At 46.1% G+C, this 16,338-nt stretch overlaps 1 protein-coding gene and 1 long non-coding RNA gene across 3 annotated transcripts in view; one reads left to right on the forward strand and one right to left on the reverse strand.

The window, feature by feature from the left end:
• JMY (junction mediating and regulatory protein, p53 cofactor) overlaps window positions 1-3,293 on the reverse strand; it is a 100,410-nt gene extending 97,117 nt beyond the window's left edge. The window contains exon 1 of one of the 2 annotated variants that reach the window (XM_032277410.1): window positions 1,746-3,293. In XM_032277410.1, the coding sequence (XP_032133301.1) occupies window positions 1,746-2,777 (1,032 nt within the window). In that variant the 5' untranslated portion in view covers window positions 2,778-3,293. The remainder of the gene's footprint in view (window positions 1-1,745) is intronic. The other variant, XM_032277421.1, reaches the window with a different exon arrangement.
• LOC116551316 overlaps window positions 1,021-16,338 on the forward strand; it is a 24,156-nt gene continuing 8,838 nt past the window's right edge. Inside the window, exons 1-2 of the long non-coding RNA XR_004268844.1 lie at window positions 1,021-1,095; window positions 6,295-6,298. This is a non-coding gene — a long non-coding RNA (uncharacterized LOC116551316). The remainder of the gene's footprint in view (window positions 1,096-6,294; window positions 6,299-16,338) is intronic.

Genomic DNA, 16,338 nt, shown 5'->3' on the forward strand with positions numbered 1-16,338 from the left:
CGTTTAAGAGAAATACAGGTCAGTATTAACTAAACACTTCTGAGAATGTACGTGGTCACTTAAGATTTCTGTCACTTCCTTCAAAAGAATTTAAGGTAGAACAGGCTCCCGAAGTGAGGTAATTAAAAAGAGAAATAAAAACACATCCCTGGAACCCTAGGATCATGTTACAGTGAGTAACATTTAGCATGCAGTAAACCAAAAGGAAAGAGTGAAAATCTGGATTCAGGAAGATGTAAGAGTACTACGGTATAAATGAGAAACATTTCCGAAGTACTCAAGTCTAATAAAGAAAAATACCTAATATTCTACGAAAAAACTAGGAGGCTCCAGCTGCCTAGTCTAACAACAGGGTTCAATTCAAGTATTATATATACATAGGCAGAAAACACCACAAGCTCAGGAATACAAACACCGTAACAAGGGGTATTTCAGGCTGGGCGCTCTGGCTCACTTTGGGAGGGTGAGGTGGGAGGATCACGAGGTCAAGAGATGGAGACCATCCTGGCCAACATGGTGAAACGCGGTCTCTACTAAAAAATACACAAAAATTAGCCAGGCGTGGTGGCGCGCGCCTGAAGTCTCAGCTACTCAGAAGGCTGAGGCAGGAGAATCGCTTGAACCCGGGAAGCGGAGGCTGCAGTGAGCCCAGATCGCGCCACTGCACTCCAGCCTGGGCGACAGAGCAAGGCTTTGTCTCCAAAAAATAAAAAAGCCCGGGGGCGTGGGGGGGACATTTCTCCACAAATCACAATTGCATTAATAGTAAAAATAGTAATTTGCTTTGAGAAGCTACGTGTAGTGCCCATTAGGAGAAACTAAGTATATTTTAAAACACTTTTAAAGTTCCTTCAACAGAAGCTGGTGAGCAAGCAAGAATTACACATTTCTTACACATTCTAGAACTCCGTATGTATACCCAATTCAGGCCCTTTTTTCCATTATTTTTTGTTATTTTATGGATTAAGTAGTTTGAAAAGGCTTTTGTACTTCTTTTACAGTAAGTACCAAAATACAACAAACATTCTTGCGCAGAACCTTTACTTCTTCCTAAAACAGGAGTGAAACCTGAGCCATCTGTCAAGACCCAAGATAGTTCTTAACAAAAAAAAATTTTAAAAAACCTTTTAAAAATAAATTTGCTTTGGCTACTTGGTGCCTTTTCACCTGGACAGGTCACTCGTTTAAAAACGAACTGAGGCTAACGCCCTTTTCGGCGTTAGCCCACCCAGGTGAAAAATACATAAAAATAAATAATGAACTTAAAATTTGCGTAGGTTGCCACACTGCATAAAAAAGAATCAAAATAGATCAACTTTGCTCCGTAAGACAATCTATTTTCAATAAATAAACATGACACGGACAAAGAAGAGTTGATATCTGGGCAGTACCTGCTAGAAAGAGCTTTAGAAGCAGAAAAAAAGCTCATGTAGCCTATGCTTACAGAACACCCTTTCCTGAGTGGCTTTCATTGCGCATTACCAGTACTGAGTAGTACACAGAGAGCACTTAACATTTGATAAACCAGGGAGGAAATAAAGACGAAGCTGCTTCAGAGAGCCAATTAAAGATAGCCACCGCGAGGGATGAATAGGAAGATAGATCAGGAACCCCTCTTAGTTTTCTCTTGTTCACAAAAGAAACCGTCCCACCTGCGCACACCCGAGACCAAGGCTCCAGCTTTTGCTTTAGCCAGTAAACCAAAAGCGACCAATAGAGCCCAGACTACGAGCTCACTCACTCACCTCCTGGATGCGCTTCCTGGCCCGCTGAAGCACTTCTTCGTAGCCCTTCTGCCGCAGCTCGCTGAGGCTTTCGTAATACTCCTCAGGGTCGTCGGTCTCGGTGAAGAGCACCTGGGAGAGGATCTTCCAGCCGCAGGTGTCCAGGCCATGGCCCAGGTAGACCTGAAGCTGGTAACACAGAGTGTCGATTTCCTGCTCGGTCATCTCGGGGGCGCCCCCGAACAGCACAGTCCACATGCCCGAAGGTTCCTCCGGGAACACCGGCAGGCACGGCTCCAACTGAGAGTTCACCGAGCACAGCTGCTGGTGCACCGCGCGCAGGTCCTGGAAAGAGAAGAGTCCGGCCCAGCTGCACTCTTCGGCCGGAGACTCCAGCTCCGTGGCGGACGGCTGCTGCTCCGCGTCCGAGAGCGCCAGAGGCGCCTCGTCCTCCTTCACCATTTCCAGCACCTCGATCTCCTCGGAGATCGTCCCGGAGGCGCTCACTATCCGTACAGAAGACACCGGGGCCTCTCTGGGCGCCGGCCGGGCTGCCGCAGCAGCGGCCTCCGTCGCATCGCTGGCTTCAGACGTTCTCAGATCTGGGCTGGGTTTGGCCCGCACTGGGCTCCTAAGACGACTTTCCGCCCCTTTGCTGCCCGGACTCCGCAGCTGCGGGTCCCCCAGAAGGCTGCGAGTGCTCCGAGGAGAGCCGCCCTCCGCCAAGGCCGGGCTCCGCCGGGTCCCGGGGCTTCTAACCAGAGGTGGAAAGGCAGTAGCCTCGGGTCGGCCCCTGCCAGCCGGGCTGCCGGGCCCGCGGCTCCCGTCGGACGCAGCTGCGCCGGCCTCGGCGCCACCTCGCGCCCCCGCCTGCTCCCGGGAGCAGCTCCTCTGCCTCTGGGCCGTCCGGTTGTGGCAGGTTATGGCAAACTTGCCCTCAATCTCGTTCCAGGCCACAATAAAGACGAATTTGTGCTTCTCGCGCTCCTCGAACACATGGGGTCGCACAGCCACCCAGTCCGACTCAAGTGTCTCCTCCAGCGCGAACGACATGGTGGCTCTGGCTTCTCGCCGCGCAGGAGGGCCGCTGGCCCAGTCCACCCGAGGACTCCCCGCTGGCTGCGCCGCGCCCCCCACTCACCCTCGCCGGGCGCCTTCAGCCATCTTAGTGCGCCGGCCGGCTCTCCCGGCTCGCTCGCCAGTCTCTCCGTGCTGGGACCGCCGAGCTCCTTTGTGGCGCGGCTCGCAGGAAGGACAATACGCGTCCCTGGAGCAGGTAGTTCACATGGTCACGTGCGGCCGGATCTGTTTACAAGCCCCGCGCTGCCGCAGCGCTTCGCGGCCGCCCGCCGCCCCCCGCGTGGGGCCGTGGAGCTGCGTCTGCGGCGCTCCGGAGGTGAGGCGCGGGTCCCGCGGGGTCGGGCCGGCGCTGTGTGCGTCCCGGTCGCTCACCCCGCCCGCGCTGCTGCCGCGGAACACCAGGGATCCGCCTGACTGAAGAACGCGTCTCCTAAACTCTGTGCCTCAGCATCGCCACAATGTTGCCATTCGACTGCTGACGTCGGCGGCTCCACGAGGGACGTAAACACGGGCACGTGCCGCACGCTGGTGACGCGGCGGCGGCGCGCGCACCCCGCCCGAGCGCGCCGGCGCCCCCCATCGGCGTCCCCTGAGCCAGCCAGCGAGAGACCGCGCTCCCGACTCTCCTTCCTTCCGTTCGGCCTCTTACTCCCACCGGCTGGAGCCAGCGATCGGCGGGTTGCCGGTTCCGAAGGCTATGAGAGTGGCAGGTGTGCCCTGCCGCACAGGTGGCCACCGAACCCGGGAAAAGAGGAACTAAGACGGAGGAACTGAGACGTTTCGAACTCCAGGTTTTGAGCCCCTCGAATGTAGTACATTTGCCTCCATTCTCCTGGAGGGAGCCGGGACCGGCAGTCGCTCCGGCGTTCAGAAGTAGTGTAGCTGCGGGGAACGGCGTGCTGAACTCAGTGGGGCTCGCTTGCAGCCTGTTAGGTTCTCCCCTCGTGCCCTTGAGACGAAAACAAACAAAAAATTCCAGAAGCTTTCCTGGAAAGACAGGTGTTTAAGATATGAAAGGAAGATGTCTGAGGACAGCCCAGTAACACAACAAAACAAAATGAAAATGCCATATCCTAAGAGCGTGAATATTTACATTTCAGTCCTTTTTTTTTGAGACGGAGTCTCGCTCTGTCGTCAGGCTGGAGTGCAGTGGCGCGATCTCGGCTCACTGCAACCTCTGCCTCCCGGGTTCAAGCGATTCTCTTGCCTCAGCCTCCGGAGTAGCTGGGACTACGGGCGCGCGCCACCACGCCCAGCTAATGTTTGTATTTTTAATAGACACCGGGTTTCACCATGCTGGCATGGTGGTGTTGATCTCTTGTCCTCCTGATACTCCCGCCTCAGCCTCAAAAGTGTTGGGATTACAGGCGTGAGCCACCACGCGGGGCCCCATTGGTGTTTTATTGCTTCAGGTTTCATCATTATGTACTGTTCTGTGAACTTCATTTTGAGGTCACTGGGCTTTAGCCCTTTTGAAGTTGTATTCAATTATCAGAGTTCCCAGAAGGCATATACAAAAAAAGTCATACCAATCTCTGCTATTCTTACTAAATGGTGATGAAACACATTCTTCAAATTGCCTAGTAGACTTTATAATCCAGTTTATATTGTTGGCATTCTTTTTCCGATTAGTATCCAAGTCACAGATACTGTGCACCATAGTAAAGCACAATGGGAATTAGTTGTTCTTTTACTTTTATTCACATTTCTAATGTATATGCAAAACCGTCTGGATTAACCTTCTATTGTTAGGTTCAGTAATAAACAGCTGTTTATTCAGATGACAGAACAGTACTGAACTAGCTAAGCTTCAAATTTAGTTCAGTATTGCCCAGCTTAAACTCTAAGCTTCAACACTTGGTTCAGTATTGTCCTGATATTTGAATAAACAGCCCCCCCCAAAAAAATTTTTTTTTTTGGAGGCCAGGCATGGTGGCTCACGCCTGTAATCCAAGCACTTTGGAAGCCAAGGCAGGCAGATCGCCTGAGGTTGGGAGTTCAAGAACAGCCTGACCAACATGGTGAAACTCTGTCTTAAAAAAAAAAAAAAAATTTTTTTTTTTTTTGAGACAAGAGTCTCGCTCTGTCACCCAGGCTGGAGCCCAGTGGCATGATCTCAGTTCAGTGCAGCCTCTGCCTCCTGGGTTCAAGCGATTCTTCAGCCTCAGCCTCCCAAGTAGCTGGGATTACAGGCACACACCACCAAGCCTGACTAATTTTTGTAGTTTTAATGGAGACAGGGTTTCTTCATGTTGGCCAAGCTGGTCTCAAACTCCTGACCTCAGATGATCTGCCCGGCTCTGCCTCCCAAAGTGCTGGGATTATAGGCACAGCCAAAAATGTTAGCCCTGTCACCTAGCTAGACATTTTAGACCTTTAGACATATAGATCTGCTTTGATGCCCCGTATGTCCCCCTCAACAAAAGGCACTTTGGGCAGGATGGGCAAAGTACAAAATGACTTTGGTTTTTAACTTTTTTTTTTGTTTTGAGGCAGAGTATCACTCTGTTGCCCAGACTGGATTGCAGTGGCATGATCTTGGCTCACTTGTAACCTCTGTCTCCAGACTTCAGGCTAGTCTCCTGCCTCAGCCTCCTGAGTAGCTGGGATTACAGGCATGTGCCATCACACCAGGCTAATTTTTGTATTTTTGTATTTTTTATTTCTTTAAAGATGGGGTTTCACCATGATGGCCAGGCTGGTCTTGAACTCCTGACCTCAGGTGATCCACCCACCTCAGCCTCCCAAAGCGCAGGATTACAGGTGTGAGCCACCACGCCTGGCTATTTTTGTATTTTTAGTGGAGGTGAGGTTTCACCATGTTGGTCTCGAACACCTGTCCTCAGGTGATCTGCCCGTCTGGGCCTCCCAAAGTGCTGGGATAACAGGCATGAGCCACCAAGCCTGGCTGGTTTTTAACATTTTGTATGGTTCTTTATGTGAAACAACAAATTTTCAAAGTTTATAACTGTGAGTTTGTGTCAACTCTCAAATGCAAGTCAGAGACAGTTTTGAAAGGCAGAAAGGAAAGAAAACCCATTTCAAATCTGAATTACGGGGCTGGGCATGGCGGCTGATGCCAGTATCCCAGCACTTTGGGAGGTTGAGGCAGGCAGATCACTTGAGGTCAGGAGTTCAAGACCAGCCTGGCCAACATGGTGAAACCCTGCCTCTACTAAAAATACAAAAATTAGCCGGGCCTGATGGCACACACCTGTAATTACAGCTACTTGGGAGGCTGAGGCAGGAGAATCCCTTGAACCCAGGAAGCGGAGGTTGCAATGAGCTGAGATGGCACCACTGTACTCTAGCCTGGGCAACCGTGAGACTCCACCTGAAAAAAAAAAAAGAAAAAAGGTTTGAATTACCAGCTAAGCAAATAGCACATTATAGAAAAATTTATCTTCTCTTCTACTAAAAAGCAACTGCTAAAAGTTAGTTTTTCTGATAAAACATTACTGATATGATCCCAGCGCTTTCGGAGGCTGAGGCGGGTAGATCACCTGAGGTCAGAAGTTCAAGACCAGTCTGGCCAACATGGTGAAACCCTGTCTCTAAAATAAAAAAAAAAAAAAAAAAAAAAAAAAATTGTGAATACAGAGAATGAGTGTTAAAAAAAACTTTGTTTACAAGTTCCCTTCAGAGTAGAAGATGAAAAAAAGAAAACAATTATTATTTTTAAAAAGATAGCACCAGGCTCAGTGGCTCATGCCTGTAATCTGAGATGAGCGGATCATGAGGTCAGGAGCTCAAGACCAGCCTGGCCAACATGGCCAAACCCTGCCTGTACTAAAAATACAAAAATTAGCTAGGCATGGTGGTGCACGCCTGTAATCCCAGCTACTCAGGAGGCTGAGGCAGGAGAATCACTTGAACCCAGGAGGTGGAAGTGGTGGTGCGCTGAGATCTCGCCACTGCACTCTGGCCTGGGTGACAGAGCGAGACTTCGTCTCAAAAAAATAATATGTTGACTGGATGGCTGGACACGGTGACTCATGCCTGTAATCCAAATGCTTTGGGAGCTCAAGGTAGGAGAATCGTTTGAGCCCAAGAGCTTGAGGCCAGCCTGGGCAACATGGGGAGACCCTGTGTCTACAAAAAAAATAAAATAGGCCGGTGCGGTGTTTCACGCCTGTAATCCCAGCACTTTGGGAGGCCAAGGCGGGCAGATCACCTCAGGTCGGGAGTTTGAGACTATCCTGACCAACATGGAGAAACCTTGTCTCTACTAAAAATACAAAATTAGCTGGACGTGGTGGCACATGCTTATAATCCCAGCTATTTGGGTGGCTGAGGCAGGAGAATCACTTGAACTTCAGAGGCAGAGGTTGCGGTGAGCTGAGATTGTGCCTTTGCATTCCAGCTGGGGCAACAAGAACAAAACTCCATCTAAAAATAAATAAGTAAAATAGCTGGGCATAGTGGTATGCACCTGTGGTCTCAGCTATTTGGGATGCTGAGGTTGGAGGATTGCTTGAGCCCAGGAGGTCAAGGCTGCAATGAGCCATGATCACACCATTGAGTCCAGCCTGGGCAACAGAGTGGGGCTGTCTCAAAATAAATAAATAGGCCAGGTGAGGTCGCCCACATCTGTAATCCCAGCACTTGGGAGGCCAAGGTGGGTGGATTGCTTAAGGTCAGCAGTTTGAGACCAGCCAGGCCAACATAGTGAAACCCTATCTCTGCTAAAAATAAAAATTAGCTGGGCATGATGGCAGGCACCTGTAATCCCAGCTACTCAGGAAGCTGAGACAGGAGAATCACTTGAACCAAAAAGGCAGAGGTGGCAGTGAGCTGAGATTGCGCCACAGCACTCCAGCCTGGGCAACATAGCAAGACTCTGTCTCAAAAGTAAATAAATAATGTTATAAGAAATATTTTATGTACATATATATTAAAATTATAATATTTTATTAAATGGTGTTAAGAGAAAATAAAATTATAATACTTATTCACACATATAAAATTTTATCACAAAAATGCTAGAAAAAACTGGTTCATGGTTACAAAGGTGTTAAATATTTCCTCTCAATACACTGGCCACTGTGTTTTGTCAACGAGATGTTTCAGTGTTTCTTGTTCATGCTGTCTTAGTAGTTGTTATCCTAGAAATGAAAAGAAACAAACCAAAATCCCCATGATAGGTTACTATAGTACTCTACAATTCTTTATTTAGGTCTGTATCTGATTGCCAAGTAAGATCTCTCAGTGTATTTACTCCCTGGGAATAAACAAAACTACAGAAAAACCCCACATACACCATATGAGCCCTCAAAGGGCTTGAAAAATATTATCTGTTTGAAGTTTTTAGAACTGGCCAGGCGCGGTGGCTCAAGCCTGTAATCCCAGCACTTTGGGAGGCCGAGGCGGGTGGATCACGAGGTCAAGAGATCGAGACCATCCTGGTCAACATGGTGAAACCCTGTCTCTACTAAAAATACAAAACATTAGCTGGGCATGGTCGTGCCTGTAATCCCAGCTACTCAGGAGGTTGAGGCAGGAGAATTGCCTGAACCCAGGAGGCGCAGGTTGCGGTGAGCCGAGATCGCGCCATTGCACTCCAGCCTGGGTAACAAGAGAAAAACTCCTTCTCTCCAAAAAAAAAAAAAAAAAAAAAAAAAAAAGATAGCTGGACGTCTGGCGGAAACCAGACACATTGACCATTGGACTCACTCTTGGGCCAGGACCCAAGCCAACCCATGAAGCATGTGATCTCAGCTACCTTTGTCACAATCAATCATGGGCTACAGGCCCCCTCAAGAAGTGTGTGACCTCACCTCAAAAGCTGAGGCTAACCCTGAAGGTGCCCATGGCTGGGGACTGTCAGCTCACCTCACTCCTTGTAGTTGGGTAGCAAATGCTTTCTTGAAGGGGGAATCTGAGCAGTTCATGTCCTGATCTGCTATGACTACCCTTTTTGGTATTTTACATTATATCAATTATGGCCAAATATCTTTATTTTCAACTCCCGAGTGGCTAAACAGGAAAAAAGAAAGAAATGAGGCAAGGAATGTTGGTGCCGTGCACCTGTAGTCCCAGCAATTCGGGAGGCTGAAGTGAAAGGATGGTTTAAGCCCAGGAGGTGGAGATTGCAGTGAGCCAAGATTGTGCCACTGCACTGCAACCTGGGCAACAGAGCCAGACCTGGTCTCAAAGGAAAAAAAAATCCTCCAAGCAGCAAATACAAAAATGGGATCAGATGTGCAAGAGATTTTGTGAGGGGGGCAGGGAATGCCTATGGAGGAAAATGAGAAGGAACCTGGAACAAGAGGAGAGCAAAGGTGATCCAGGTCAGACACATGTGAAGGAGCGGGGAAGGAAAGGAAGTTTCATTAAGAAGCATCTTAAGGGTAGAATCTAAGAAAGTTTTCACTAGGCCTGTGAGGAGACCTCAGAGCAAAGTTACCTGTTTGAGTTTTGAGTCTTACAGAACAGGCCTGCCTGTTTCCCTGCCGTACTCAGTCATTGGCTGAGAGCAGCCTAGGGGAGTGTGGTAGATTCGGCATGCAGCAGTCAGGGCCCTCACTCTATCATTCTGGGAGATCCGAAAGGAATGTTCTCATAGCTGCCACAAACACCATCTGTGCTTTAAAAAGATTTGGTACTATTCATTCTCTGATTCACGACACATTGAGAATACAAATATGAATAGGGATGTGGTGTTCACATTCTAGTAATTCGCTTCAGTTTGAGTGGATTATCACAAATAGTGTTTATTTATTTATTTATTTTTTAACTTTTTTTTTTTTTTTTTTAAAAAGACAGGGTTTCACCATGTTAGTCAGACTGGTCTTGAACTCCTGACCTCAGGCGATCCACCCGCCTTGGCCTCCAAAGTGCTTAGATTACAGGCGTAAGCCACCATGCCCGGCCCACAAATAGTTTTTTTTAGAAATAGACTTTCAGAATCTTCCAAGCACATTTTCAGGGTGTGGCTTCATTATGTTGTTTGAAATAACTTTTCAAATTCTAAGCTAAATACTAAATGGAGTTTGAGTGCTTCCTCACTGCGTAGTACTCCTTTCTTTATTCATCTTACCTAATGTCAAATATCTGAATATAACTTAATAAAGTTTAGAACTGAAAGCACCTTTGGGCCGGGTGCAGTGGCTCACGCCTGTAATCCCTGCACTTTGGGAGGCTGAGGCAGGTGGATCACAAAGTCAAGAGATGGAGACCATCCTGGCCAACATGGTGAGTCCCTGTCTCTACTAAAAATACAAAAAAAAAATTATCGGGGTGTGGCGGCACACACCTGTAGTCCCAGCTACTCTGGAGGCTGAGGCAGGGGAATTGCTTGAACCTGGGATGCAGAGGTTGCAGTGAGCCAAGATAGGGCCACTGCACTCCAGCCTGGCAACAGAGACTCTGTTTAAAAAAAAACAAAAACAGAACTGAAAGCACCTTTTTTTTTTTTCAAAGATGGGGTTTCACCATGATGGCGAGGCTGGTCTTGAACTCCTGACCTCAGGTGATTCACCCACCTCAGCCTCCCAAAGTGCTAGGATTACAGGCATGAGCCACTGTGCATCTTTGCAAAATTATGACAGTAAGAGAAATCTGACATAGTTGACTCATCTTGCTTCTGACCTCCAAGCTATCCTTGGTCATTCCTGCGCATAGGTCAAGCCAACTTTGGGAGGAATTTGTAGTTTCATTTGAAAACAGGATGAAAAATAGTTTCTCCCTCCCTCCTTGCTTAGGGACTGACAACCGCCTTTGTAAGACTAATGAAAGGTCATAAGAATAGGATTACAGGAAGGGCCAAACTCTGATAAAATATAAGTATAGTTTCTGTAATCCCTAACTGCTCAGGATTCATGTAGACAGAGGTCACAAGATAGGTATAATCTCTTTTTTTTTTTAAAGGCGGGGTTTCACCATGTTGTTAGGCTGGTCTTGAACTCTGGACCTCTGGTGATCTGCCCGCCTTGGCCTCCAAAGTGCTTGGATTATAGGCGTGAGCCACCACACCCGGCCAGATAGGTATAGTCTCCACAGTCTCTTACTGCTCAGGAGTCATTTCTCCAGAGATTACAAGATAGGGATAGTTTCTGTAGTTTCTATAGTTCCTTACTGCTCAGGAGCCATGTGGTCAGAGGTCACAAGACTTGTCACTTCCCCAATTGCTCCTATAGATAACATCACTATTGTAGAACCTAAGATGGGTTTTGTGAGATATTTTTCAGACATGACCCTGCCTGCCCTAGTGACTCATGACTCAACCAGTTCTGTGGCCCCATCCAGAGGCAGACTCAGCACAAGACCACTCTCCAAACCCCTGTGATTTCCATCCCCAACCAATCAGCAACACCCATTCCCTAGCCCCCTGCCACCAAATTGTCCATAAAAACTCTAACCTCCAAGCCTTTGGGGAGACTGATTTGAGTGAGAACCCAAGTTCTCTTATGTGGTTGGTCTTATGTCAATTTAACTCTTTCTCTACTGCAGTGAATTCATTTTATCTGTGCATTGGGCAAGAAGAACCCATCTGGCAATTACAGAACCTAGAATAGTAACTGCATTTCTAAAAAGTATTTTTGAGAAAAATAATAATATACACATCCCCAAGTGCACATTTTACTTTTTAATCATTATATCCTTATTATATATATAATATGACTATACATATAGGGTATTTGTTTTGTTTTGTTTTGAGACGGAATTTCACTCTTGTTGCCCAGGTTGGAATGAAATGGAGCAATCTTGGCTTATTGCAACCTCCACCTCCTGAGTTCAAGTGATTCTCCTGCCTCAGCCTCCTGAGTAGCTGGGACTACAGGCATGCACCACCACACCTGGCTAATTTTGTATTTTCAGTAGAGATAGTCATCTCTACTAAGATGGTCATCTAGGTCACGCTGGTCTGCAACTCCCAACCTCAGGTGATCCACACACCTTGGCCTCCCAAAGTGTTGAGATTACAGGCATTAGCCACCACACCCAGGCTTTGTTTTTGTTTTTGAAATGGAGTCTCGCTCTGTTGCCCAGGCTGAAGTGCAGTGGCGCCATCCTGGCTCACTGCAACCTCTGCCTCCTGTGTTAAAATGGTTCTCCTGCCTCAGCCTCCTAAGTAGTTGGGATTATAGGCACCCATCACCATGCTCAGCTAATTTTTGTATTTGTAGTAAAGACAGGGTTTCGCCATGTTGGTCAGGCTGGTTTTGAACTACTGACCTCAAGTGATCCACCCACCTTGCCCTCCCAAAGTGCTGGGATTACAGGCATGAGCCATGGCACCCAACCAAAATATACATATATGTTTTTTTGTTTTTTGGTTTTTTTTCTTTTTTTTTATCACCACCTTGGTGGATATATATATATGGTTTTGTGTTGAGTTTTATTTTTATTTTATTTCATTGTTTTATGTTTTTCCCTTCCCACACAGTGCTCTCACGGTGTTAGAGTTCTACAGCTGCTTTAACAAATTACCACAAACTTAAAGACTTAAAGACTCAAACTTACTAAAGTTGTAGAGTTCAGAAGTCTGAAATGAGACTTACTGGGCTAAAACCAAGGTGTCTGAAGGGGTGCATTCTTTCTGGAGGCTCTAGGGCAGAATCCATTTCCATGCTCTCCCTAGCTTCCGGATTCTCCCCACACTCCCAGGCTTGTGGCCTCCTTCCTTCATCTTCTAAGCCAGCAACAGTGAGTGAAGTTATTTTCTCAGTACAATACTCTTTCTCAGGGACAGGTCCTACATCTGTTACCACATCTCTTTCTCTCACTCTTGACTTCTGCCTCCCTATTCCATTTCTTTATTTTTTATTTATATATATATATGTTTTACTTTTTTTTTTTTTTTTTAAGAGAGATGGAGTCTCCTTATGTTGCCCAGGCTGGAGTGCAGTGGCTATTCACAGGCACCATCCCACTACTGATCAGCACGGGAGTTCTGACCAGCTCCATTTCCGACCTGGGCTGGTTCACCCCTCCTTAGGCAACCTGGTGGTCCCCTGCTCCCAGGAGGTCACCATACTGATGCCAAACTTAGTGCGGACACCCTATCGGCATAGCACATGACAGCTCAGAACTCCTGGACTCAAGCGATCCTCCAGCCTCAGCCTAAGCCTCCTGAGTAGCTGGGACTACAGGCACGCACCATTATGCCCGGCTCCCTGTTCCATTTCTAAGTACCCTGTGATTGCATTAGTCCCACCTGGATAGTCCAGGATGCTCTATTTTTATATTTTATTTTTATTATTTTTTTGAGACATAGTCACACTCCATCACCCAGGCTGGAATGCAATGGTGCAGTCTCAGCTCACTGCAAACTCTGCCTCCTAGGTTCAACGATTTTTCTTCCTCAGCCTCCTAAGTAGCTGGGATAACAGGCATGCACCACCATACCTGGATAATTTTTGTATTTTTAGTATACATGGGGTTTAGCCATGTTGGCCAGGCTGGTCTCAAACTCTGATCTCAAGTGATCTGCATAACAGCAGAGGTACTGCTTCTTTCAGAGAAGGGCCACTCCTAGGCAATGTGCCAGAGTAGCCACAGATAAGGTATTTTAAGGTCAGATGATTAGCAATGTTAATGCCATCTGTAACCTTCATTCCCCTTTCTCCCTTTGCTAATTAACTTTGCATATTCACAGGTTTCAGAGATAAGCACCTACATCTTGTGATGGGAGTATTATTCTGCCCCCAGGTCTTATAGCCAAAACCTCCAACACAATGTTGATTAGGACCACTTCTGGTGTTTGATAGTCTTCTTCTGGACATTCATGAGAATAATTCTACAAATGTATCATTCTTAAGATATTTGTCATAGATAGCTTTTGGTAGCTATATATATTATATTAAAGCTTTCTACTTCTTTTCTTTCTTTGTGTGTGTGTGTGTGTGTGTGTGTGTGTGTTTTGTTTGTTTTTTTTGTAGAGACAGGTTTTCCCCATGTTGCCCAGGCTCATCTGGAACTCTTGGCCTCAAGTGATCTGCCTACCTCGTCCTCCCAAAGTGTGAGATCACAGGCAAGAGCCACCACACCTGGCCAGAACATTTTTCTTCTATTCTTTTTTTTATTGTTGTTTAGACAGTGTCTCGTTCTGTCTTCCAGGCTGGAGTGGAGTGGCATGAACACAACCCACTACAGCTTCAGCCTCCTGAGCTCAAGCAGTTCTCCCACCTCAGCCTTCCTAGTATCTGGGACTACAGGTGTGCACCACCAGGCCTGGCTAATCTTTGTATTTTTTTGTATAGATGGGGTTTTGCCATGTTGCCTAGGCTGTTTTCTTCTATTCTAGGGTTCTCATATACTACTTTTTTTTTTCCATTTATTTTATTGCATTTTAGGTTTTGGGGTACATGTGAAGAACATACAAGATTGTTGCATAGGTACACATGTGGCAGTGTGATTTGCTGCCTTCCTCCCCATCACCTACATCTGGCATCTCTCCCCTTGCTATCTCTCCCCAACTCCCCACCCCCAACCGTCCCTCCCCTATTGCCCCCCAACTGACCCCAGTGTGTAGTGCTCCCCTCCCTGTGTCCATGTGTTCTCATTGTTCAACACCCGCTTGTGAGTGAGGACATGCGGTGTTTGATCTTCTGCTCTTCTGTCAGTTTGCTGAGAATGATGGTTTCCAGGTTCATCCATGTCCCTACAAAGGACACAAATTCGTCGTTTTTGATGGCTGCATAATATTCCATGGTGTATATGTGCCACATTTTCCCTGTCCAGTCTACCATCGATGGGCATTTGGGTTGGTTCCAGGTCTTTGCTATTGTAAACAGTGCTGCAATGAACATTCGTGTGCACGTGTCCTTATAGTAGAATGATTTATAATCCTTTGGATATATACCTAGTAATGGGATTGCTGGGTAGAATGGAATTTCTATTTCTAGGTCCTTGAGGAATCGCCACACTGTCTTCCACAATGGTTGAACTAATCTACACTCCCAGCAGCAGTGTAAAAGTGTTCCTATTTCTCCACATCCTCTCCAGCATCTGTTAACTCTAGATTTTTTAATGATTGCCATTCTAACTGGCGTGAGATGGTATCTCAACGTAGTTTTGATTTGCATTTCTCTGATGACCAGTAATGATGAGCATTTTTTCATATGTTTGTTGGCCTCATGTATGTCTTCTTTTGTAAAGTATCTGTTCATATCCTTTGCCCACTTTTGAATGGGCTTGTTAGTTTTTTTCTTGTAAATCTGTTTTAATTCTTTGTAAATTCTGAATATCGGCCCTTTGTCAGATGGGTAAACTGCAAAAATTTTTTCCCATTCTGTTGGTTGCCGATTCACTCTAATGACTGTTTCTTTTGCTGTGCAGAAGCTTTGGAGTTTGATTAGGTCCCATTTGTCTACTTTGGCTTTTATTGTCAATGCTTTTGGTGTTTTGGTCATGAAGTCCTTGCCTACATCTATGTCCTGAATGGTTTTGCCTAGATTTTCTTCTAGGGTTTTTATGGTGTTAGGTCTTATGTTTAAGTCTTTAATCCATCTAGAGTTAATTTTAGTGTAAGTTGTTAGGAAGGGGTCCAGTTTCTGCTTTCTGCACATGGCTAGCCAGTTTTCCCAACACCATTTATTAAACAGGGACTCCTTTCCCCATTGCTTGCTTTTGTCAGGTTTGTCAAAGATCAGGTGGTTGTAGATATGTTGTGTTGCCTCCGAGACCTCTGTTCTGTTCCATTGGTCTATATCTCTGTTTTGACCAGTACCATGCTGTTTTGATTACTGTAGCCTTGTAGTATAGTTTGAAGCCTGGTAGTGTGATGCCTCCCACTTTGTTCTTTTTGCTTAGAATTGACTTGGCTATGCAGGCTCTCTTTTGGTTCCATATGAAGTTTAAGGTGGTTTTTTCCACTTCTATGAAGAAGGTCATTGGTATCTTGATGGGGATAGCGTTGAATCTGTAAATTACTTTGGGCAGCATGGCCATTTTCACGATATTGATTCTTCCTAACCATGAACATGGGATGTTTCTCCATCTGTTTGTGTCCTCTCTTATTTCGTTGAGCAGTGGCTTGTAGTTCTCCTTGAAGAGGTCCTTTACATTCCTTGTTAGTTGTATTCCTAGGTATTTTATTCTGTTTGTGGCAATTGTGAATGGCAGTTCATTCTTGATTTGGCTGTCTTTAAGTCTGTTATTGGTATATAGGAATGCATGTGATTTTTGCACATTGATTTTGTATCCTGAGACTTTGCTGAAGTTGCTTATCAGTTTCAGGAGCTTTTGGGCTGAGACGATGGGGTCTTCTAGATATACAATCATGTTGTCTGCAAATAGACACAATTTGACTTCCTCTTTTCCTATTTGAATACCTTTATTTCTTTTTCTTGCCTGATTGCTCTGGCTAGAACTTCTAGTACTATATTGAATAGGAGTGGTGAGAGAGGGCATCCTTGTCTAGTGCCAGATTTCAAGAGGAATACTTCCAGTTTTTGCCCATTCAGTATGATCTTGGCTGTTGGTTTGTCGTAAATAGCTTTTATTATTTTGAGATATGTTCCGTCAATACCTAGCTTATTGAGGTTTTTTTTTTTTTTTTTTTTTTTTTTTTTTTTTTTTTTTTTTTTTT

Source organism: Sapajus apella, unplaced genomic scaffold (assembly GCF_009761245.1).
Source record: "Sapajus apella isolate SASKATOON/1434 unplaced genomic scaffold, GSC_monkey_1.0 scaffold1, whole genome shotgun sequence".
NCBI classification, from domain to species: Eukaryota; Metazoa; Chordata; class Mammalia; order Primates; family Cebidae; genus Sapajus; species Sapajus apella.